This window comes from Dryobates pubescens, chromosome Z (genome assembly GCF_014839835.1).
Source record: "Dryobates pubescens isolate bDryPub1 chromosome Z, bDryPub1.pri, whole genome shotgun sequence".
NCBI classification, from domain to species: domain Eukaryota; kingdom Metazoa; phylum Chordata; class Aves; order Piciformes; family Picidae; genus Dryobates; species Dryobates pubescens.
In genome coordinates this window covers 117,017,634-117,041,673 of record NC_071657.1, presented here as the reverse complement: position 1 = coordinate 117,041,673, position 24,040 = coordinate 117,017,634, and the positions used below count along the sequence as shown (strand labels likewise).

At 42.5% G+C, this 24,040-nt stretch overlaps 1 protein-coding gene across 2 annotated transcripts; it reads left to right on the top strand.

Moving 5' to 3' along the window:
• Positions 1–5,352: 5,352 nt before the first annotated feature.
• Positions 5,353–22,334, top strand: RBM17 (RNA binding motif protein 17). 2 transcript variants are annotated; one of them, XM_054178234.1, is made up of 12 exons: positions 5,353–5,423; positions 6,957–7,097; positions 8,475–8,591; positions 9,380–9,546; positions 11,970–12,064; positions 13,023–13,079; positions 16,461–16,602; positions 18,593–18,744; positions 19,523–19,596; positions 19,958–20,056; positions 20,366–20,438; positions 20,587–22,334. In XM_054178234.1, the coding sequence occupies exons 2-12, from the start codon at positions 6,975–6,977 to the stop codon at positions 20,688–20,690; spliced, it is 1,203 nt and encodes a 400-aa protein (XP_054034209.1). In that variant the 5' UTR covers positions 5,353–5,423; positions 6,957–6,974; the 3' UTR covers positions 20,691–22,334. The 2 variants fall into 2 exon arrangements, with proteins under 2 accessions (XP_054034209.1, XP_054034208.1); XM_054178233.1 differs by having other exon boundaries at positions 11,967–12,064; positions 20,587–22,333.
• Positions 22,335–24,040: the final 1,706 nt, after the last annotated feature.

Sequence of the window (24,040 nt, the reverse complement as noted above, 5' to 3'; positions counted from 1 at the left end):
AACAGGACAAGGGCAGTTTAGACTAGATCTAAGGAAGAAACCCTTTACACTGAAAGTGCTGAAACACTGAAATAGGTTTCCTGGAGAGGTGGTAGATGCCCCATACGCTGAAACATTCAAGTTCAGGTTATATGGGGCTCTGAGCAACCTGATCTAGAATAGAATAGAATTAACCAGGTTGGAAAAGACCTTTGAGATCACCACGTCCAACCTATCACCCAACACCATCTAATCAACTAACCTATGGCACTGAGTGCCTCATCCAGGCTCTTTAAACACCTCCAGTGATGGTGACTCCACCACCTCCCTGGGCAGCACATTCCAATGGCCAATCACTCTTTCTGGGAAGAACTTCTTCCTAACATCCAGATGATGTCGTCCCTGGACACTGCAAGGGAGTTGAACTAGATGACCTTTAAATGTGAAGATATTACCAGGGTCACCACAAAAACCCTGTAGTGCAGTGGGGTCAGTTTTCTGCTTAAGACCTGTAAAGTCGACTGAAAACCACCATCTGATGGGATTTAACCACCTTTTAAATCCAATCGGTTCTTCTCTGCCCAGTTCCTTATGTTTTGGTTTTGTACCATGTTGTGGTCCCCACCATCGTCCACCTGCGTGGGTGGGAACCACTCTACTTTCCAGCAGTTTTGTCGGTGGGGCGGGGGGTGGGGGGGGCGGAGGGGGGTGCGTGTGTGTTTCCTTCAACCACGATTTCCATCCCCAAGATCTCCAGTTAGGTTGCTATGCACTGCCCTCTAATGCCACTTTGGTATATTAGCAAAGCTCATGCTCAGTCGAGATCTGTAACAGTACAAATGGTCCACATCCAGCAAAAACAGATATCAAATCTCAAGAGGAATTATAAGAAGTGAGGTATTTATAGGCTGCTTTTTTCCTCCAGCATCACTTCATATTACATCTTCTTAGAGATCACCATCAGGGAGCAAAATGACAATTACCTATTTTACCTTTTCTATACCATTTTGGATGCTTGATGCTTTCAGGGTCCACTTCAGCTAAAATTATCAGTCAAATTATCTGATTTTTTTAAAGTTTTGGCATGGCAGGTTGGCTTCTTGGAGAGGATGAGATGCCCTGGAGTGTAAATGGCCACTCAAAGGTGCATGTCGGATTTGTGAGTACGTTTTCTCCTCTTCTTCTTTCATTATTTATTTAATTTAATGCTTCCTAGCAGCCTGTTTGCTTCCTAGCCTCCTTCAGAGCACTGAGTAGGCATTTCTAGAGAATTACCCAAAATGAATGCAGCATCTCCTTCCTTAATGGAAGCAGCTGACTTAGAGCCTGCCGCTGTGTGTGTTTTGTTAGTGCTGTTTTCTCTTGCGTGCATTGCTTTGCATTCATTAACACTGGGGCCCATCTGCCACCTCATCACCCAGCCAGCATTAATCCACCCTTCTTTAATATTTTCCTTTCAGCTTTTGGCTGATTATCCTGAATAATTCCAGATGTGTAGCAAATTTTATCACCTTGGCTGTTCACCTTTTCCAGGTTGCTTGTAGGTATGTCCCAAGCCAAGGCTGGTGGCACTTCTCAAGAGCATGAAAATCAAGAGGTCCTGCAGTATTTTGGTTCTTGCCTGTAACCCCACCTCCTAAATCCTCTTCCTCTCCTCGGAGTTCAGGATACCCAGGTGCATCAAGCTCATTTTAAACTGCTGGGAAAATGGCTAAATTGGGATAAAGAGATGGAAGAAAAGGTGTAGAGCCAAATGAGATAAGAAAGGCAGGTAGAGATGTAGGACTGCTGAGACAGCAGTCATTAGAGGAATTTAAAAAGTAAAACACCAGCACAGAAAGGTTTCAAACCCTGAAGGAAAAAAATAAGTAAATGTTGGAAGATCAGTCTTCAGCATCATCCAAGGCCTGTTGGAGCACACAGAGCTGACCAACGCTTCCCCCTCCTTTGCAGACAGTGATGAAAAAGATATTTCAGACAGTTACTGTCACATGTCATGATTTGTAGTGCTGGGGATGGCCCTGCAAATGTCTACTCCATTTCCAGTCTGTCTGGGACCTTTAGGCTTGGCAGCTAGGTGACATTTTTCTGCCTGTCTGCAGCTTTCCTGAATGTAATGAGAATAAATTTTTGGGTTTTGTGTTTTGGTTTTTTCCCTGCTCCTATATGGGTGTGTACAATTATACTGTAGTTATTATTACAGACAGTGATGGATACATTTTGATCCACACCTAACATGCTTTCCAGACTTATTCAAGAGCTGCTTCTCATGAATTATCTGATTCATTGCGTTAATATGTAGTTATTTATGGGCCTAATAGTTTAGCCTTTGCCCTTCCTGTTGTGACTTGTTCTTAGAAAGATCTGAATTCTTCTGTTACTATTGTGTTTTCCACCTTTGCAGATTCCAATCTCTTTTCAGTTTTTCCCAATGACTGTCATGCTGCTCTGCAGCATTTCAATCCACAGTGATTTCTCTCAGTACCTTTTGATGAAATTAACTACTTGATTCATTCTTTTCACATAGGATACCAGCTCTTTTTTCAATGGGATCTGTCACTGTAAAATTAGTAGCTGTCCTGTTGATTTTCTTTCTTCCACAAAGTTAGAAAGATGTCAACACTGTCATAGAATCATAGAATCATTTATACTGGAAAGACCTTTAAAATCATTGAGTCCAGCTATTAACCCAGCACTGCTAAGTCTGCCACTAAACAGTGTTTCTCAGCACCACAGCTACACATCTCTTAAATCCCTCCTGGGATGTTGACTCCACCAATTCTCTGGACAGTCTGCTGTAAATGCACTGCCTAGAAAGATTGCCTTAGTAGAAAGCAGCACAACTAGAAGGGCTTGAAATCAGACCTTTTTAAAATAGTAGCTTTACATTCTAGCACCTTTTTTAAAGCTAACCACAGGGAAATAAACTGCACAGTAGCACAGTAGACAGCAATGCTGGAGATAAGGACTTTCTGGTTAAAATATAGCTAGTGCTCGTAGTACTTTGAGGTTAAAGTGACAATGCTGTCTGCTTTGGGGTTGGAGGTTGTGCTTTGCCTTGCAGATGGTGTTGCATGCTTATTTGCACCACTTTATTGTGTGGTGTGAGTGTCCATAATTATTAGAAACCTCAACTCACCTGACCTGATGTGCCCAGTACAAGCTGGAGATATACCTGCCCACTACAGGCTAAAAAGAAAATCCATTCCTGCTGATGTCAGAAAGAAGACTCTGAATAATTGGTGCAAAACTCTGGGGTGAGCTACATGGAAAATATGAGACTGTATAAACTTCAGGCTGAGAGAGATTCAGGATTTTAGAAGTTGTTTTAGAAAACAAAAATTATTTCTGCAGCTAGACAATCAGAGAAACCAACCAATCCAGACCATGTCAGGCCCAGATGTCATAAAGCAATAAATACTTTAGTAGCCAAATAGTTTGCAAACCCATGATTACTCAGCGACCTCACTATTAGCAGGAGTGATAGCATAGTGAAATGGTAACAAGCATGCTTGAAAAGTCCATAGGGATGCTTGAAATATACTTGATAGAAAATGAGCATAAGTTTTCTTTCTTCCCAATTTTTTTTTATTACAGCTGTGCTTTCAAACTCAGAAGAGTCTCATACTATTGTTCCTATTTTTTTTCCTCCAAAAATTAAGGTGCACTTGGTAAGTAATTGGAAATGCTGAACGCCCAAGGACAGTAGCTGCACTAGCTACCACTGATTTCTAAAGGAGTCAGGGAAAACTGTGATATAACACAAAGAAAACCCAGTGCTGGGTTTAAATACAACCCTGCTCTCTGCCAATTGAATTCCTAAATCTACTTCAAACTCCACTATAGCTCCAACTAAATAAGGGTCAGTGGCAGCTCATCATATTACAGGGACACACCTATCTTCACGATGTATTCCATTTCCTAAAAAACTCTCACAATTCAGCTGTAATAATTATTTCTTCTCCTCTTAGCAGTGATACTGGCTCCTAAATCTGAAAAACCCTCATGGCTCTTAAAGATCATTCAAATTCTGAGTGCACTATTAATGTGGGGGTTTGTATTGCTGTTGCCACTAGGATTTGATGAAGATTTCTGTATGTGAGCTATATGGAACATTCAATTATTTGCTGTTTGACATTAAACTATCCTGTCAAAATAAACTTTACTCCATGTTTATTGATGGTTGCCTCTATTTCCATGGTTTTATGTACCTTCTTTAACAGGGTTATTGCCAGGATCATAACAGAAACCTGGCAAATATCATATGCAGACTGTGAGACGAATGACTCCCATCTCATTCAGTCAACCAGAAGCTCCTCCAGGGTGAGTCTGCAATCTCCCACCACTTCACAGGACTCAAAAGTCTGGGGTTATCTTGATTTGGTAGGACTCCAGCCCTCACCAGCATCACAGTCTCACCCCATTGGCAGGCCAACAAGGAGAAGGAAAAATAAGCTCAAAGTCATGTTGTATATATATTATGTCTAAAATGTGAGTGTCAAGAGGATTGGGCCAGATTCTTTTTGGTCGTGCCCAGTGACTGGAGAAGGGACAACAGGCACAAAGGTGAACATTGGAAGTTGCACCTAAATATATGGAAGAACTTCTTTACTTTGAGGGTGATGGAGCACTAGACCAGGATGTTCAGACAGGTTGTGATATCCTTCTCTGGACATATTCCAAACCCACCTGGACATGCTCCTAGGCAACTTGCTGTAGGTGAATCTGCTTTAGCAGAAGGGTTGGACTAGATGATCTGCAGATGCCCATTCCAACCCTCAACATTCTGTGATTCTGTTTACAATGGATATACACTGTGAAAAACAAAAGCAACTGGGAGCCCAAATTTCACCATTAGCTGTCATCTTCCTGGCCTTGCAGAATTCCTCCTCATACCCCACTTTGCTACATCCTGCCCTGTCCTGTCTTCCAAAACAATGTGTTAGGAAGACTGAGGTGTAGGAATACTGAGATATAGGAAGGAGGAGGTGTGGACAGCCTGAGGTGAAGCAAGGACCAGCTTCCATTGCACCAGGAAGGCAAGAGGGGGCTCCCCTGTTAGTCTGGTACCCTAATTAGGGCTGCAAGTGCAGTTCTGATCCTTTTCGGGATCAGACCACCTTTTCCCCCAGCCCGCAGCTCCCAGCAATGGGCCAGAGACAGGATGCCTGTCTCCCCACCCAATGCCATGCTAGCGCGCACGAAACGGAGCGGGAAGGAAAGAGGAAAGGGACAGCGATTGTCGTGCCCGCCTCCCGCCGCCAGGGGGCGGTACAACAGCGGCGCTGCCGTAGCTCGCTCCGTGCCCATTGGCCGAGCAGGACGTGCACGGCCGCCTCCGGGCAGAGAGGGGCTGCAGTGCGCAGGCGCGGCCGCCGCACGGGGCGGTCCTTCCCGGCTGCCTTAGCGGCCGGCTCATGGCGGCGGCGGTGGCGCGGTGACGGGTGAGCGGCGGGCCCTACCGGGCACGGCCTGCCCGGAGAGGCCGTGCCGGGCTTCGGGAGGGGTGTGGAGAGGCGGGGCGTAACGGGAGGCGGGCTGTTGTCCTCTTTCAGCGGCATTGACCGTGCGGCAGCTTCCCTTTAAAGGGTCTAGGCCCTTTTGGGAGCGGGGGGGGTGGTGGGGGAGATCAGGGCGCCTCAGCCCCCCTGCGCGGCCCGCCTGCGGCCCGGGCCTTGGCCCCCTCTCGGTATGGGGGACGGAAATAGCTGCTCTCTCTTTCTTTTGGCGTGGTTACAGCCCTTCTGCTTTGCTCCCTTGTACCCACCCGGCTGTGGTGCACCCCCTCCCCTCCAGGCGTGGAGGCACAAAGTCCCTTTATCGCGAGGGCAGCACCCTCCCTGTATCTATACGAGTACCCCAAATACATCACAGATCAATGGCAGAATAGCAGCACCCTTGCTGCCTGACCTGTACTCTCCCCCGTGACAGGTGGGAATTGTAGTGCCCTGTCCTCACCTTGTCCCCATATACATTATATTGTGCTCTTGTTCCAATATACGTTATAATGTGTCCCTGTATGTTTCATTTCCTGTGCTTTTATGTTTAATATAATCTCCAGCCTCCACGTTCCTGTAGTGAACTCTGTTCATTGAACCCTGGTTATTGGTATTCCAGGATTAAGTGATTGTGGTTGTGGGGTTTTTTTGTTGTTTTTTTTTAAACTTTTGCTGAGTTTGGAATTCTAATATAGTTGCTGACTATTGCATCTGAGGATTTTTCCACAGGTTTAAATGCATATAAGTTATGCCTGTGGCAACAATTATATCATATTTGAGGAAACCTGCCTGACATACAGAAGCATCTGTCAAATGTGTGGGGTCAAGATCTTGGTGATGCAATATCAGATGAAGTTATGCATTTCATGTCATTTTATTGATGTAGTTACCTAACTGATTTCGTATATGTGAGTTGTGTGTGTATGCATGTTGTGTGTTTGAGAGGCCTTTAAATGTGTTGGAAATAGTTACTTAATAACACTATGGCAAGTATATTTAGTATGAGAAAAGTAGTCCTTTACAGTGATGAAAAAAAAAAGTGACATTTAAGAAGATGATTGGAATGTTGATACGTTTGTCTCAATTTTAAAGTCATCACAGACAATAATTCTTTTGTGTTTGATTCAGAAGTCTTAAGGTTTGTGTGATGCATAATACTGAATTTCTTCATGGACTTCAAAATAACGGTATGGGCTGCAGCATAACTCCTTCCAACCTTAAAATGATTGATAGCTAATGCTGCAAAAGTCATTTTAGGAAATTCCCAATAACATTTGAACAGTATTCATTACCTTTCAGTTACTTTTATACAGCCTTACTGGAGTCATGTAAATGCTACTTGCTAGAAAAGTGTTACATGAACTTTCTCTGGCTTTTAAAAAAAAAAGTATAAAAAATATGGTGTACAGATCAAGTAGTAAATAACCTTGACACAGGTTTGTTATGTCATCTGGATTTTTTTTTTCTTTTGTCTTTCAGTTTTAAATAGAAGAGAAAATGTCACTTTACGATGACTTGGGAGTGGAGACCAGCGATTCTAAAACAGAAGGCTGGTCCAAAAATTTCAAACTACTACAGTCTCAGTTGCAGGTGAAGAAAGCAGCTCTCACACAAGCCAAGGTATAGCCCCTTTCTATTTTTCTTTTCTGTTGTTCAAACTTCTGTGTTTGGACCATTGAGGAGAGTTTGTGATCTTAGGATATGGTTTGTGGTAACTTTGATGAGATTTGAGTTTGTATCAAGGAAAGCAGCAAAACCTTGGGGAGGAGGTAAGATGCACGTTTCTTGAAGTTTGTTAGAGTCTTGCACAATTAAAGTTGAATGAAGACCTGATACATGTGCTGCAAACCTCAGATCTTTTAACTAGTAAAGCCCGAAGATGACCTTAAAATATAAGGATCATTAAATTACTTTTTTGGTTTGTTTTTTTCTAAAAAGTGCAAATTGTGCATTAGAATTTTTAGCAGAAAGCATGTCCAGAGTACATCAAAAGAAGAAGTAGTGCAAGCTAATTCCTTGAGCTCCAAATGCGATAGAGCCATTTTTCTTTCTTTAAGCAGTGTTGATATCTTGGTTCAGGGCAGGACATTCTCTGTGGTCTGCAGCTTCTAGAGTGAGATTACATCCAAAAAAAAGTAGTTGAGGGAAGGATTTGGCTGATAAGTGGGAAAAACTGCATGAATGAAATCAAATGGCAGCTATATTAGATACAGTGTCTACGTTTCTGAGGTGCAGTGTATGCATAGAGTAATAGAGGAATAGAATTAGAAGATTCAGAGTTCAAAATAGATTCATACATTTTATCAAATGATAAAGCATGATGAACAGTAAATTTCCAGAATTAAATCTGAGCCTCTTCTTGGGAAAAAAACCCAAACACCCAGTTCAATTAATCTGAAGAGATTGTCTGAATTTTTAATGTGTGTTTCTGGCCCTGTTCCAAACCAAGAGCTACTCTGTGTCCTAGAGCATGCAAAGTAACTTCTCACTGACTTATGAGGAGACACTGAGAGAGCTGAGTCTCTTTAGCTTGGAGAAGAGGAGACTAAGAGGTGACCTCATTAATGTTTTTATAAATATGTAGAGGGTGAGTGCCATAAGAATGGAGCCAGGCTCTTCGCAGTGATGCCCAATGCCAGGACAAAGGGCAATGGGTAGAAGCTGAGGCATAGGAAATTCCATGTAAACACAAGGAAAAAAATCTTTTCACTATGAGGGTGATGGAACACTGGAACAGGCTGTCCAGGGGGATTGTGGAATCTCCCTCTCTGGAGATACTCAAAACCCACCTGGATATTCTAAGTGATCCTTCTCTGGTGGGGGTGGGTTGGGTTAGATGATCTTTCCAATCCCTAACATACTGTGATTCTGTGAAGAATTGGAGACAGTGTTTTTCACACTCGGGGGGGAGGGGAAGAGAGATACAAGCTGCAACTGCTTTTTAGAAAACTCTTTGGCTATATTTTTTAGGCATTTTGTGGTTTGTTTATTTTTCAGAGTCAAAGAACGAAACAAACAACAGTCCTTGCTCCAGTGATTGACCTGAAACGAGGTAGCTCTTCTGATGAGAGACAGATTGTAGACACACCACCTCATGTAGCAGCTGGGTTAAAGGTAAGGTCAAGACAGCTAAAACATCCAGCTGTTAACAGTTGTTTTGGAATTGGAATTCTTTGACTGCAGTGTATCTTGGGGGTTTTATACTGAACTTCCTAGTGGTCAAAGAAGTGAATGTGTTGTCAAATCTTAATTCCACTGGGGTTCTTCAGCTAATGAGTGTTCAACTTTCTGCAGTCTTCCATGTGATACAACATGGAATTAACAAGGCTAATGTGCGGTTAAAGTAAAACTACTCCTAGTGTATTTCTCCTGGACAGCTTGAAAGTACTTTGCAAGAGAGCAGTTTTGTCAGGTAAATAATGGATGGAACTGGACTTGGGTAACAATCAGCTTAAAAAAAACAAAGAAAAGTCACCTAACCTCTGAAAATGGATTTCTTGTGGTAAGGAATCAAAAGACACTTTCTCCCTGAACCTTTTTCCAAGGTGATGGTTCTGAAATAGTTCTTCTGGGGGAGAAAAGAACAGTCTGTGCACCTCTGTTGGATTACTTTAATAGCAGATGATGAAAAAGACTGATGAGATTGTGTGGGAGGACCTCTCACAGTTTTAACAGCAAGATGCTGTAATACTTCTAATAATGAATTCATGGATTGTGAAAAATCCTTGTCTGTGCTGATGTGCTTTGGTTTTGGCAGGGGGAGCGAGTGGGGTAATTCCTTCTTCATGGAGAAAATTGAGATAGTGAGAGCCAAGGTGAAATGTTTGCTTGAAGTAAAGCAAAGATTGATTTTAGTACTGATGGGATTTGGATTTTCTTTTCTTTTCCGCCCCCCCTCCAAGGATCCTGTACCTAGTGGTTTTTCTGCGGGAGATGTGTTGATTCCTTTGGCAGACGAGTATGATCCCATGTTCCCAAATGACTACGAGAAAGTGGTAAAACGTCAGCGAGAGGAGCGACAGAGGCAGCGTGAGCTGGAGAGGCAAAAGGAGATTGAAGAAAGGGAAAAGTAAGGCTTTTGTTTAAACTCCTGACATATGGACAGTTAAAACAGAAAAATCAATTTGCTTTGTTTTATCCCTCTAAAAGTTTCAGGGAAATGCTTAAAGGTGTCGTGAAGAGCACCGTATGCTTGTAGAAACTAGTGCAATGTTTGAATTTAAAAGTTTCAGTGTTCTCCCTAAAATCAACTAATAGCGCAAAACATACAGGATTTATCATGTCTCAATCTTTGATTGACTTGTGTCAAGTTTTTCTACACTTACATTATTCCACACAATAACAGAAACACGGAATGGTAGGGATTGGAAGGGACCTCTAGAGATCAGCTAGTCCCACCCTCCTGCTAAGGATTTCCCAGAGCAGGTCACACAGAATCACATCCAGGCAGGTTTTGAATCTCCAGAGGAGACTCTGCAACCTCTTTGGGCAGCCTGTTCCAGTCCTCCATTGCTCTCATAGGAAAGAATTTTTTTTTTGCTATGTTCATATGGAACTTAAGTGCTTAGTTTGTGCCCATTGCCCCTTGCCCTGTCACAGGGCACCATTGACTAGAGTCTGGCCCCGTCCTCTTGCCCTGGCCTTTTAGCTATTGGTCAGCACTGAGAAGGTCACCTCTCAGGCTGCTCTTCTCCAGGCTACTAGCCCCAGGTGTCTCAGCCTTTCCTCATCAGAGAGATACTCAAGTCCCCAAATTTCAGTAGCAGAAGCAGTATTTGCATAGTGTATGCATCATTATCAGACTTCAACCCTGCAGTTTTAGAGCAGTTGTCATTACAACCTGACTACAGAAATACCTTTCAACAGTCAGTGATACACTGTCCTTTTTGATTCAAAGCTGAAACATATTCACATATTGGCTTGTAGTACTGAGATGTAGCTTGTCCAGCCTTTGGGAGGCATAGTTGCATTGACTTTTTCAATGTTTTGCATTCAGTTTAAGTTAATTGTATGTTTAGTACTCCTTTGTCTTTGGACAAAAGAAAATGCTAGTTATTTTTAATTAATGTCCTTTCCCTGGAATAAGAAATCTCCTCAATCATAATAAGGAAGTTGAATGCAGATTCTGCATCCTGCTGAGATAGGTGGTGAAACATCTGCCAGCCAGGCAGTAAGATTATATTTGCTTCTTCTAAATTGACAATCCAGTTCATCATATTATGAGTCATCTAAAGTCTGTGCATTACAAATGAGCTACTCTTTTACCCTGCTTAGGTTGTGAAAGTCAGTATTTCTGGTCATTTGGACTTCTCTGTCTTTTCTCAGGTGTATCTTTGTTGTTGTAGTGGAGGAGAAGGAGTGCCTGAGGCTCTTACTTCAATTAGCATGCAGGATCTCCAAAATCTGGGCTGTCATTGTCACAGCTTCACTGTTGATTGTGATTTAGTCTAAAGCCTTCTCTAGGTGACCCTGATTTAGCAGTGGGGTTGGACTAGATGACCCCCAGAGGTCCCTTCCAACCCTCACCGCACTGGTATAATCACAGAATCCTTGTATGTGGGCCAACAAAATCATCCTTGTATATAAAATCAGAAAGAAGTGACAAATACTGAATACATTCTGATTTAAAAGTTAAGAAACAATCTCAGCTAAACCTTCCTCAGATGTGTGCAGCAACTGGAGTGTTTGAACACCAGATGCTTTTATTTCAAAATTGAAAAACTCTGTCTGGTTCCACATAGCGCTGATTTTAGTGTGGGTTTGATGGCTGTGCTGGGAATGAGATGTGATTTATGGCCCAGGCTGTGCTTTTAACCTTTTGAGAAAAATCTTTTTCCTAAAGTATTAAAAAGAGTAATTTCATGATCACAGTAAGTAACAATTAAAGTGCAAATGATTCTTGCAGCGTTTCTCAGCTAAATGTTAACGTTGTAATAGACTTCCCTGAACCTTACTGTAATTGCCAAGTTAGTGTCTCAATAATCTGATCTTTAAGTGTGACTTTTTTTGTTTTTAATGGACTGATTAAATTACATCACTTTGAGTAAATTATATTACTCCAAGTAAGTTATATTACTCTGTGTAGCCCACCATGGAGGGCTTTAAGAGGGCTTCCCCTCAAAGCAGGGTGATTAATGTCTCTGTTACTTGCTGTTGGTTCCATGCAACACCTGTTCCATTGCAGACATGTAGTCACTGTAGTCAGTTTGGACTGGATTTATTCAGAAACTTCATTTCCATGCATGCTTATTGGCTGGCTCACAAGTGGAAAATTATCTTGCTTTAGATTCATCTTACATCTTACATTTTACATAAAATACTCCATGAAGATAAAAGCAGGGAAGCAAAAAGTGAAGGGGTTTACTTACACTTTCATGGAAGACATGAGAGCATAGCAGTAAAATGCAAACTGTAAAGGTGGTATCACAAAGGAGAGAGCAAAAGGTTAAGTTTGATGGCTTTGTGTCCTAACTGTACTGTGTCTCCTAGAAGGCGTAAAGACAGGCATGAGGCCAGTGGATTTTCAAGACGACCAGATCCGGATTCTGACGAAGATGAAGATTATGAAAGGGAGAGACGAAAAAGAAGTAAGGGAGTTGTTCACGTTTTTGATGAGGAAAGAGGAGAAAAAGGGGGAGGAATTCACAGTTCTGATCCTGTTCCATGGATTCTGTATTTCTCTGTTCTCAGCTCAGAACTGTACTGCTATTCCTGAGCCTTTAGAATGAACTGAATATTTTACTATGCCATAATTGTTGTAAAACAAAACATATTCTTTCCTTAGAGGCAGATGGCAGCCAGATTATTGGTGGAAAGACCCCTATTTACATCAGTTTTTAGGTACCTGTTTTCAGTTCCTGCATGGTGTAGGTTCCAGAAAAGGAGTGAGGCATGAGATAAAAATCCCAGTGTGAGAATCACTACTTCAGTATTGTGTGTTTGTTACTTGCATCCCCTTAGAGGTAGGTAGAAGGTGTGGCTCTGTGATGACAGAGGCCTTTGCATAAACAAAATTAAACTTTATTCCCTTTCAGCAGCAAAGTTACAGTAAGTAACTCAGATCTGTTGTTTTTAAAATAAGATTTCTGACAAGGAACATCTGAAATATTTACTTTGTCTTGGAAGTGTGGGACTATGTTAGAATATTGATCATTAAAGTATGGAAGAGGCTTTCTGCTTTACTGTAATGAAAGCATAGTTGATCTTTAAGAGTATCCCTCTCATTTGGGTCAAGCAGTTTCAAAACTGAAGACTTGTTTCACTTCAGCCTCTAATGTTGAAATACTACAAAGCACATCTATAGTGGACACCATGTGTGGTACATCACCATAGTTTGATGATGACTCCCTTGATGTGCCTTTCATTCACTTCTAGTTTAACACTGCTGACCCTTCCCAGACTGTTCTCTTGCTACTTCTCTGTTGATAGAGATATATGGTAAGAATAGGCTGGTGAGGAGCCAGCAGCTGTGTTGAGATTCGATGAAGCTATTCCAAGCAGCACAGCTTTAGCAAACCAATGTGCTGTCTTCCCTTTTGCTCACAGGTATGGGAGGAGCTGCCATTGCACCACCCACTTCCCTTGTTGAGAAGGACAAAGAACGTAAGTACACAAAAATCCTGTTTTCCAAACCCTACCAGTGGTTTTTATTTCTCTTTCAATCTTATATTCACCTCACTCACCCTGCTGCTCTTCCCATGTGGTTCTTCGTGGCAGAAGAACTTTCTCATGTTCTTCCTTGATGTGGGGAGGCTGTGACACTGCTGCATTTCACATCCTTGTTACAAATTAGTATTCTGGTGTTACTAGAGAAGTGGTTTCACAAGCTGATCTGTTACAATCATGTTCAGTTACTCCCTTCTGATACGGAAGAAGAAATGTTGCAGACAGGTTTCTCTGGGTAGAAACTTCCACTTGAAGAGGGAATGTTTTCCTTTACCCTTTGCTTTAGAAGGTACTTCATAAACATCTTTCCTGAATGGGGCAATGCACTGCAGGCAGAATTTGTTTTTGAGGGATACAGTGTGTCTAGCTCTGGAGCCCCCACCACAAGAAGAATATGGAACTGTTAGAGCAGGTACAGAGGAGGCCACAAAGAGGGCTGGAGCACCTCTCCTGTGAAGACAGTTTGGGTTGTTCAGCTTGGAGAAGAGGAGGGTCCTTAGGCAGCCTTCCAGAATTTGAAAGGGGCTTACAGACCAGTACAACCAGGGGTGATTACTTCAAACTGGAAAAAGCTCAATTTAGATTAGACATAAGAAAGATTCTTCACCATGAGGGTGATGAGGCAATGGAACAAGTTGCCCAGAGATGGTGTGGAGGCTCCAACCTTGGAAGTACTTAAAGGCAAGTTGGATGGGACCTTAAGCAGCCTGGTCTAGTAGAAGGTGTCCCTGCCCATGGCAGGGGGACTGCAACTAGATGATCTTTAAGGTCCCTTCTAACACAGACTATTTTATGATTCCTAAAGAGATGTGTGTGCTGGAGGGTTTCCTTCCATGAAGACAGGTTGAAGATGGTGGGTGTCCACTAGATGGCGTAGTCCTGCTGTAAGAGCAAAACGTGAGGTTTTTGGCATGTCTAACGGTTTTGCATTTGACAGTTGTAATAATGAGCAGTGTTTTTTACCAATGTACACAACACAATGAGACAAAAAGAACCCTATGCACCCATTTTGCCTTGAGAATCCTGATCTAATTTATGAGAGGATTCAAATTAAAAACAATGAAGCTTGGCAGGGCAAGTGAATGCTAGAATTGTGAAAGCAGTTGTAGGGTGCAGACATGAAAAACAGAAAGAGATTGTTTTAAGTAAATAATTAAGAGCAATTGAGCAGTGTCAAGAAAAAGTAAATGCAGGCTGGAAATGGTGGAAATATCCTGAGAGGAAGAGCTTTCAAAATGTGTCATGATCTCACAAGGAAACCTTTGTATGACTTGTTACTTGATGCTCAAAGGTAGGCTGAAAACAGTGAGAAGATACTAGGGTGGCAGATAGTCCATCTGCTGCTAAAATAGGGATTTCCCCCCTCCTTATGTTAAATATCAAACAAAACTCGTGGATGTTATTTGGTAGGAGACAAGCACTAATTCACAAGAAAATAATCTAAAATTAAGTCATTCTAAAAGTCCTTAGGTACAAAAGTGTTTTGCATTTTTCTGTAGTGATTTGTAGGCTTTTTTTCCCCTTCACATTTTCTTATTTGACTCATGAAGGGAAGGCAGTATAATAATCTAATTAGAATGATTGAGGTATCTCTGTCTCAATAAAGATATCTCCATCCCCCAGGAAGAGTTTCAATTCAGAAACTGTCAGTGAGATCTCTTAAAATTGTGAAATACTTGGCTTTTAGTTTGCTTGTTCTCTTCTGGATAAAGTCATTTTAGTGCAGGTGGCCTCTCAATGTTTCTTTTCTCCATTCAATAAGTTCTCTATTCAGTAAGCTCTTCTACCTAACCTGGGGGCCACCAGGCCTTTGTTCCCCTCCCCCAACCCTTCATCTTCCTAAAGCAGCTCCTGCTCTCTCTACACCATCCTCCACCCTGCCTAAACAGGTCCTGCTCCACCACCACCATTTTTGCACCCATCCCAGAGCCAGGGCCAAGACCCTCAACCAGCCCAGATACCACACAAAGGAACTCAGCCCCAGTGAGGAGGCCCAGCCAGCACCCATGGATGATACTGGAGTAGTCATCAACCCTATTCCTACCTAACCAGGGGGCCACCAGGCCCCCCGGCCTTTTTGTCACCATCACCCAGTGTGCACCATGGGCACTCACCAGTGATGAGAGGAGGATCCCTCAGCCCAGATGGGCTCAGCTTGGGGATCCTGCCTTTCCTGGGGGGGATTAAAAAGGGGAGTGGGTGGGGAGGGCAAAGTGGCCACACCTGGGGTGGGAGGAGACTCCAAGAGAGCCCAGGTGCTCTGGGATTTGGGGAATGGGGGGGAAGGGGAAAATGGGGCAGGTGGGGTGGAAAAGGGGCAGATATGGTGGGCAAGGGGAGGTGGTGGTGAAAGGAGGGGATTTAAAAATAACTTTCTTTTCCATGAATCTTTCATAATGTACAACTGCAGTTCATGGGTTGCTTTGCCTCCATGCAAAAAGAACAAACCCACCAATGCTTCATAAAATGAAATCTTTCCATAATTATCATTTTGCTTGGTGGGAAAATCTGTGCTTCTCACATCAAGGTAACAAGTTTTAACCAAAAAAAAAGTTCTGCAAGAGTGATTATTTTCCCCTGGATACCAGCAGACAACACCAGGATGATTGAGGGACTGAAGCATGTGCCCTATGAGGAGGGGCTCAGAGCCTGGGGCTTTTTAGTTTGGAGAGGAGAAGACTAAGAGGGGATTTAATAAATGTTTATAAATGTCTGAGGGCTGGGTGTCAAGAGGGAGGCTCTGCTCACTTGCACCCTGTGATAGGACAAGGGGAAATGGATATAAACTGCAGCACAGGAGGTTCCACCTCAACATAAGGAGGAACTTCTTCACTGTGAGGGTCACAGAGAACTGGAACAGGCTGCCCAGAGAGGTTGTGGAGTCTCCTTCTCTGGAGACTTTCAGGACCCATCTGGATGTGTTCCTGTGTGACCTGTGCTAGATTCTGTGGTCCTGCTCTGGTAGCGGGGTTGGACTTGATGATCTTCAATGGTCCCTTCCAACCCCTAACATCCTATGATCCTATGATCCTATGTCCCTGCTCAGTGCAGGGGGCTCAGACTAGTTGACCTTTAAAGGTCCCTTTCAACCCAACTTTGATTCTCAAAGATTTGTGTGCTAAGGAAACATCCACCTCATTTGGATTTATGTGAAAGACTTGTTTAAAAAATAGTATTAAAGCAGAAAAAACTACAACTTGGAGTTGAAGGGCTGTCTGTAAATGAGTTATGTTGACAGCATAGTACTTCACTGTTCATAACAAACAGGTAGCTCATGCAAAGTATTTTATTGAACAAACAAATGTCTCTCTTCTTCAGCTGTCGCATCATTTCCATATGAAGAGGAGTCAAGACCTCGGGCACCATCCTCCAAAGCAGCTATTCCTCCTCCAGTGTATGATGAGGCTGAAAGACCTCGTTCCCCCACGGGACCTAGCAACTCTTTCCTTGCTAACATGGGGTAAGTGATGGACTTACACACATTTTGTGGAAAAAGGCCTTAGAAGCTGATGGAAACCCAAAGTTAAAATAGTTTGTCAGTAGAGAGAACACAACTTATTACATGTGTGTGGTTAGTCTGTGTGCACGCAGTCCTAACTGGCAGGATATAGCACACCCAGTGGATTTACTCAGTTGAGAGAAAATTGTTTGAGGTGGTTGTGTTGAAGGCTGTGCTTTTAAGCGAGTTCTGGAGCCACACTCCACTAAAAAGTGTTTATAACTGGTACAAGCCAAGCTAATGTAGTATACAGGAAAACACAGATGGCATGTGAGTCCTTCTGGCTTCTTTCCCACTGACCAGTGGGGAAGTCATTTTAGCTCTGCTTTATTTGTTCTACAGTTCAAAGCTGTTTGCATGAATATGGCAGCTATGGCTGTAAATCTGTCAGTTTACTTTCCTGCCTTGGATTAGCATCACATGTAATATTTGTGTTGCTACAATGGCATCAAGCTAAATTTGTAGTTAAAAGCAGCTTATGAGAGACTTAATTTGAAAAGTGTAGTGGTTAGCTGTGGTACTCATTAATTACATTGGGTGTTGTAGAAATGCAGCCTGCATGTAGTCAAAACTCTGTGAACACAGGCTCCAAAGTGCAGTTCACTACATTACTACACTGCATTTCCATTTTGGAGACAGTTTTGGGTGCATTTTTTAGGTGGAGATTCTTTTTTTATATTGTCCAGAAAAGGCATAGCCAAATTCAGCGCTCCCAGACCCGTTTTATATGTTGTTGCCACCTCTAGTTAGCCACACCCTGGGACCTTTACTGAAGGAAGTGCTAAAAATATGACCAGCCCTGCCTTCCTTTGACCACAGATTTGGCTGCTGTTAATTCTGTGACTTACTGTTTTAACCTTTCAGCATTACATAGCCAGACTTTTTGACCTGTTTTAATGGGCCTTTGTATGTTTTGTGTAAGTGTGCTTAGAAAATAGTCATGTAGTCACTGATCCTGCATCCTTTGTGGCCTTAGAGGCCCATTGCTAAAATGGGGATGATTAAGCAGAGAATACTTGCTGTGGTGTGAACTGCCCTACCACTGCAAGTGTTCAAAGCCAGGGTGGGTGGACCTTGAGTAGGCTGGTCTAATAGGACGTGTCCCTGACCATGGCAGGGAGCTGGAACTAGATGATCTTTAAGCTCTCTTCCAACCCAAACCATTTTATGATTCCATGTCTTTAGTTCCTTGGCCTATGTCACTGTGATCTCTAAAGAAATATCAACACATGTAGGTATATTTTGATTCTATCTATTTGTTCAGTGGTAACTTCAAAGCCTGTCAGTGGAGGTGCTTTTTGTGAGGTAAAGAACTTGGGGGCTTTATTGCCTATTGTTCTTGAAGATTTGGAAACATGAGAAGGTTAATACTGAGGATATCCAGGTGTGTTACACAGACGGGGAGCAGAGCCATGTACTTTGGAGCTTATGCTAGTTTTGAAGTAGTAGATAGTGGAGTATGTTCTGTGGGAAGCAGATACTCTGTATCTGCCTTTTGTCTTAAGCTTTTGATACCAGATGCTGACAAATACAAGAAATTGGACTAAACAGACCTTGGTCTAATCTGATTAGACCTGGTCTAGTGAAAGATGGCCCTGTCCATGGCAGGAGGGCTGGACTAGCTGATCTTTCAAGGTCTCTTCCAACCTAAACCATTCTGTGGAGTGTATGGTGCTGACATGCACTGCTGATGGAAGGTGGGTTTTATGTATAAAAGAAGAGTTTTCAGTCATCTCCTCTGCCAGCTCCTCTGTCTATAATTAAAGGGTAACAATTTTTAACTGCACAGGGTGCTATGGAATTGCTAGGTTGTAAAGCCATGTAGCAGCTCTTATGTTTTTAGTGTCTGTGTAATGAGATTTGAAGAGGTAGAATATTTGAGCACTCAAGAGAAATAGAGTGTCAATGTTTTCTGTAAGAAACCTTTGCTAACTGATACTTCTCTTTGCAGAGGGACAGTAGCTCATAAAATCATGCAGAAGTATGGTTTCAGAGAGGGCCAAGGGCTGGGAAAGCATGAACAGGGGCTGAGCACAGCGCTGTCAGTAGAGAAAACGAGCAAAAGAGGTGGCAAGATCATTGTTGGTGATTCTACAGAGAAAGGTAATTTTCTCCTACACCAATACATTTGTTAAAATGCAATCAGGGAAAAATAGGAGTTCAGGTTCAATGGAAGCTCCTGGATTTTTGATTTGCAGACAGTTCTAGCTAGAGTTGGAAAAATGATTTGTGGTCCTCCTTAAGCAACCTGTTGCAAAGGAAGGTGTCCTTGCCTGTGTCAGGCAGTGTGGAACTACATATCTTCAAGGTCCTTTCCATCCCAAATCATTCTTTGATTCTATGATTGTGGAAATCTATCTTTTTATTCTTTTTTCAAGTGATCCTCTGTTAATTATCTTCGTTCATCTTTGCTTCTCAGTTGTCCTTTAGTGTTTGGAAGCATTTTCCCTTCAAGGGATAATCTGTTCTGCTCCTGCTGGCTTTTTCTCTACCATTTGCTTTAGGTACCGCTCTCATTTTCCCCTGCTGTTGTCTCATCTAGAGGCAATGCCTAGCCTTACTAGAACAGCAGCTCTGCATGAGCACAAGTACTGGAAGTCAGGAGATCTGTTATTTAGTTCTTAGGAAATCTGATACGACTCTGGACTGATGAATGATAGCCTTCAAAAAAATTGCACATTGTCAGTGTTGTAGCTTAATTCACATTCTGTAGAAGTTGGTTTTCTGCTTATTGTCCTTCCAATAGCTAGTTCTGAGTTCTTTGCCAGTAAGAAGTCCATTGTTTGATAACAGTAAGATTTTGATTTAAAAAAACATATAAGGGTTAATTGAGCTTTAATCTTCAATCATTTCACGATTCACTCTTCTGTCTTCATAACAGAAACAGGCAAGAAAGCAGATTCTAATCCATTGACAGAGATACTGAAATGCCCAACTAAAGTGGTCTTACTAAGGGTAAGTTGGGAGTCAGAGAACTTGTATTTCGTGTTTTCAGCCTACACAACTGGTTGCAATACTTCAACCAGTTTCCTTTTACAATGACTCTGCACAGTTAAAACACCTCTAGCCTGCACCCACATGATCCTTTATGTGGAGGAGAAAATATGTGTCTTCCTGAGACACAAGATGTGGCTATGATTTAACAGTGCTTCAGATTACACATTTGCCTTGTCTTGGTATGAGAGAACTTGTCTTCTCCTGTGGCTTCTGACAGATAAGCTGAAGCTTAAAGTATTTGTGGTCACAATAGCATGCATCTGTGATTTGTCTGTACAGACTGCACACAGTGAGCTGGGTTTCTTCTTTTAACTTTCAGAACATGGTTGGTGCTGGGGAGGTGGATGAAGATCTTGAAGTTGAAACTAAGGAGGAATGTGAGAAATATGGCAAGGTTGGGAAATGTGTCATCTTTGAGGTAAGAGAGAATCTCTTGTTGGCTGCACTGAAAGCAAACTGGACACTCGTCCCTCACAACTGGCTTGTTACTGCCCAAGAGAAGTGACATAGAGTAGAAGGTCTCACAGGGTATTTTGCTCTGTCGTGATTCTGGATTTTCCGTGTCTATAAGACACAAGCTTTTAACATTGGAATCTGGGTGAAAATCTCTGGGTATTGTGCTTCTGGGACCTTTTTATTGTGTCCTCCTCACAGCAATAGAAAAGAGTGGGTTTGCTTCTGTTCTAATTACTTCTGATTTGGAGGGTTTGGTTTGGTTTGGTTTCAGATTCCTGGTGCCCCTGATGATGAAGCTGTTAGAATATTTTTGGAGTTTGAACGGGTTGAATCTGCCATCAAAGGTAAGATGCTAAATTGTGTCCTGTAAACCTCAGTTAGCTTCTCTAGAGAGGGTAAACACTCTCACTGGTTAAACTATTTAGCATAAGAAATGGTTTATTTATTTTACTGAGTTGCTGCCTGCTGACCTGTTCTGGGTTTCCATTCCAGCTGTTGTGGATCTAAATGGAAGATACTTTGGAGGCAGAGTGGTGAAGGCTTGTTTCTACAACCTGGACAAGTTCAGAGTACTGGATCTGGCAGAGCAAGTTTGATTTTAAAAATCTAGCTCAAGGTGTCACTGTTTGGCAATCATGTTTTCAGCAGTAGGCTGGGAATACAGAAGAGAAAAGTAGCTTTCCTAGCAAACTGGAAACAAGCCTCATTGAATGGATTTTTCGCATTCGTTGTGACTTACATTTTTTGTAATATAAAGCCCTTTGAAAGCAAAATTCACGTCTGTGTGGTTTTGAATTGCACAATTCTGCTTCCTGCTCTGGGGATCCCGGTTTATTTTGAGCTTTCAGATGACTTCGTTCTTTTCAAACCCGGTGTTGAGGAGATGCTTTGTCTGTATTCCTGCCTTCCTTGTTCTGGTGCTTCATCATGGAGTCCCTGTGCTGCATCCACAATAAGTTGGAAGCTTTGGAAAAGAACTATGTATTGTTTACTTCTCTTCCCTGATGGTCTTTCTCAGAGTTACAGCCTTGCTCTTGCAAGTCCTCAGTCTCTGCACGCCCGTGTGATCTGGGTTTGTTGGACAGCTGGCAGATAGTTCGTTCTCTCCTGACTCCAGGACAATACTTTCTGTGCCAGAATGGAGTAACAAGGAATGAGTCTTTCCTTCAAAATAAAAAAGAAAGAAAGAAAGAAAATCCACATTTAACCCAGGGAAATGGGAGGAGGAAGGAGTTGAAAATACTTAGCCATTTGAATCAGAATTAAGGGACTGTTAGCAGGAGCCCTGTGCTGTCAGGCCAGGCTTTGTGAGAAGTGTCTAGGGTTAACTGATGACAACTCGTTACTGAAATGCTCTAGGTAGAGCTGAGGGAAACTTTCCTGTGTCTGGCCAGCTGTCAGACTGTCACATCCCACAAAGGTAACTAACATCTTGTTTAACTGATTGAAACCTGACCCTTGCTCCCATCAAGGTTAGGTGAGTGTTTGGGGTTTTTATTCAAACAAGTGCCAGTGGAAGTTTCCAAAGTAGGAGGTGATGGGAAAAGATTTTCCTGTGAGAACCTGAAGAGTTGACAAACTAAACTACTAAACACTACAACTCCTTTTTACCTGATGTAAAATAATACATAGCACTCTGCTTCTGGATTTCATGTTTGCTTTTTGTTTGGGAGCAGTGTGTGACAAAGAGTTGGCAATAGGTGGCTGTGGACTGATGGCATTGCCCCCATGCTCCATTGCACCTAGAATTGTGCAGGTATTAAAATGGAAGTGAGCTCTGAGGGCATTTTAGCTGTTTGAAAGCTGATGCTGGTTGTCTTTTTCCTGTTTTACACATGTATTGGGGGGAGGGGGTATAGACCTGTAGTTGCTCAACGCTGTGAATATCTCCAGTTAATTGCCCATTAAGTGTTGGCTGCAGATCTATATGACAAACCCTTGGTCTTGTGTTTTGCTTATTTTGTCTGCTTGTGTTCCACCAACCTCTGTACAAACACTTGCTTGTAAAACACAAAACAGTTTTTAAAAAAACCCTTGTATTTTACCTCCTGTGTGTTGGCTTCCTTCCTGCCCTCTCCTGTAGCACAGGGCCTTCCCACAGAGTGGTTGCTGGTACTCCACATGTGCTGCTGTTGGCAGTCACTATGACCCACTATTAGAAGACCTTGCTGTGGCAGAGGTGAAGAACTGGCCTGATTGAAACGGGAAACCACACAACTTGGGGCAATAACAGAATCCAGATTCAGTTGTTTGCTCACTGTTCATTTTCTGTTTAACCCTGAGCGGTGCTTGAAGGCCTTTGCTAGTGTGTAGTAAAGCAAAAAAAAAAAGAGCCTGTTCTGAGCATGGATTTGCTTATAAGAAGTCAAGTAATTTGAGTGGCTTGCTGTAGAAGGTTAAGCACTGATAACAGATTTAGCATGATCTGAACTTAGCTGCAAATATGACTTGGCTTTAAGCACCAAGGTTTATTTATGGCTCTTCTGCCAACACCACTGTTCTCTGTGACTAGCTGTAAGCATTTCCTGAGGTGCACAGACAGGTGGTTGTGTCTTCTAATGAGCTGCAATGCTGTTTGTCTGTACTAGCAGCTTCCAGTTTGGTGAGCCAGAGGCCTTCCATTGGCTGAGAATTATTTACTGTCAAGTTTCTACCATGTAGTTGTAAAAATCCTTATTGTGGTTGAAGACTTACAGGTAAGGTTTACCCCTGGAAATGGAGATCAGTGCTATAAATTAAAAGTGTTTTTCTGTACTATGAGGTCACTAAGGCAGCATAAGCATCCATCCTACTAAAGTGTCAGCAGACCTACATTGCCTTGATTTTACTCTTTGTGGGTACTCCCTTTGCTGGGTGCTGCACGAATACTGGAACCGGGTTTGTAAGCTCTTGTCCTGTGGATGCTGCCAGAGTAAACACAAACACATGTACAGGTCTGGAAATCTGTAAAAGACACACTGACGGGTCCTTACTCAGACTTTACTTGTCACAGATAATGTGGTTAGTAAGAAGCATAGCTTTGCAAGTGCAGGTTCTTCTCTCAGGCTGTGTTGATGTATTGGCTCAGGCTTTCTCAGCTATGGCTGGATCTTGCACGCCTTTGAAAATATGGTTCTGAATTTACTTCTCTACTTCCTATCTCTGGCATCTTGTTTCTATTTCTAGACCTATTTCTAGTGGTTTCTCAAATTACTTTTAGCAGCTTCAGCTCTTCCTGCTTACACATCCCTTTTAGGTTTTTTTCCTTCTGTGATTTGTCAGGGCCCTCTCAACAGGCTCGTCAGCAGCACTTGATCTGGAGTTGCAGCAAACAAGTTTTACCTGTTTGTTTATCTTGAAATTGTGCACCCATCTCTTTCTAAGATACCTCCTTGTAACAGTGATTTGACACAATATATTTTTGGTTTTGTGTGGTGCTCTGAAAGGCTATGATCACTAAAAAATTTGTTGGGAAGAAGTTCTTTACAGTGAGGGTGGTGAGACACTGGAACAGGTTGCCCAGGGAGGTTGTTCAAGGCCAGGTTGGACAGGCCCTTGAGCAACCTGGTCTCATGGAAGGTGTCCCTGCCTATGGCAGTGGGTTTGGAACTAGATGACCTTTAAGGTCCATCCCAACCCAACCATTGCATGATTTTACAGAAAATGCAGAGGATCTGTTAAGATCCATTCACCTTACTGGCAGGGCAGTATTAGTTATATTGAAGTGTTTGGTGTTTTGTCCAGGCCTGATTTTCCAAAGTCGGGCTTTAATTCCATGTTTTAACTACCCAGGTAAATACTCTGATTCTCTAATGGGCTGAATAATTGAATCTCCTCTCAGGCTAAGAATGAACTGTTCATTACTTCTGGGAACCTAGATTAGGTGCCTACTTAAGAGAGATTTTGACAGTGTCCTGAAGTTAATAGCAAGCTGAGAGGGACGTGTGGGACGTGTCAGCTGAACAAG

Excerpts from the sequence above, each read along its gene's own strand:
- RBM17 (XM_054178233.1), top strand. The coding sequence starts at position 6,975 with ATGTCACTTTACGATGACTTGGGAGTGGAGACCAGCGATTCTAAAACA. Across the intron at positions 8,592-9,379 it reads ATGTAGCAGCTGGGTTAAAG|GATCCTGTACCTAGTGGTTT; the intron begins GTAAGGTCAAGA and ends CCCCCCTCCAAG. Across the intron at positions 18,745-19,522 it reads TGGTGATTCTACAGAGAAAG|AAACAGGCAAGAAAGCAGAT; the intron begins GTAATTTTCTCC and ends TCTTCATAACAG.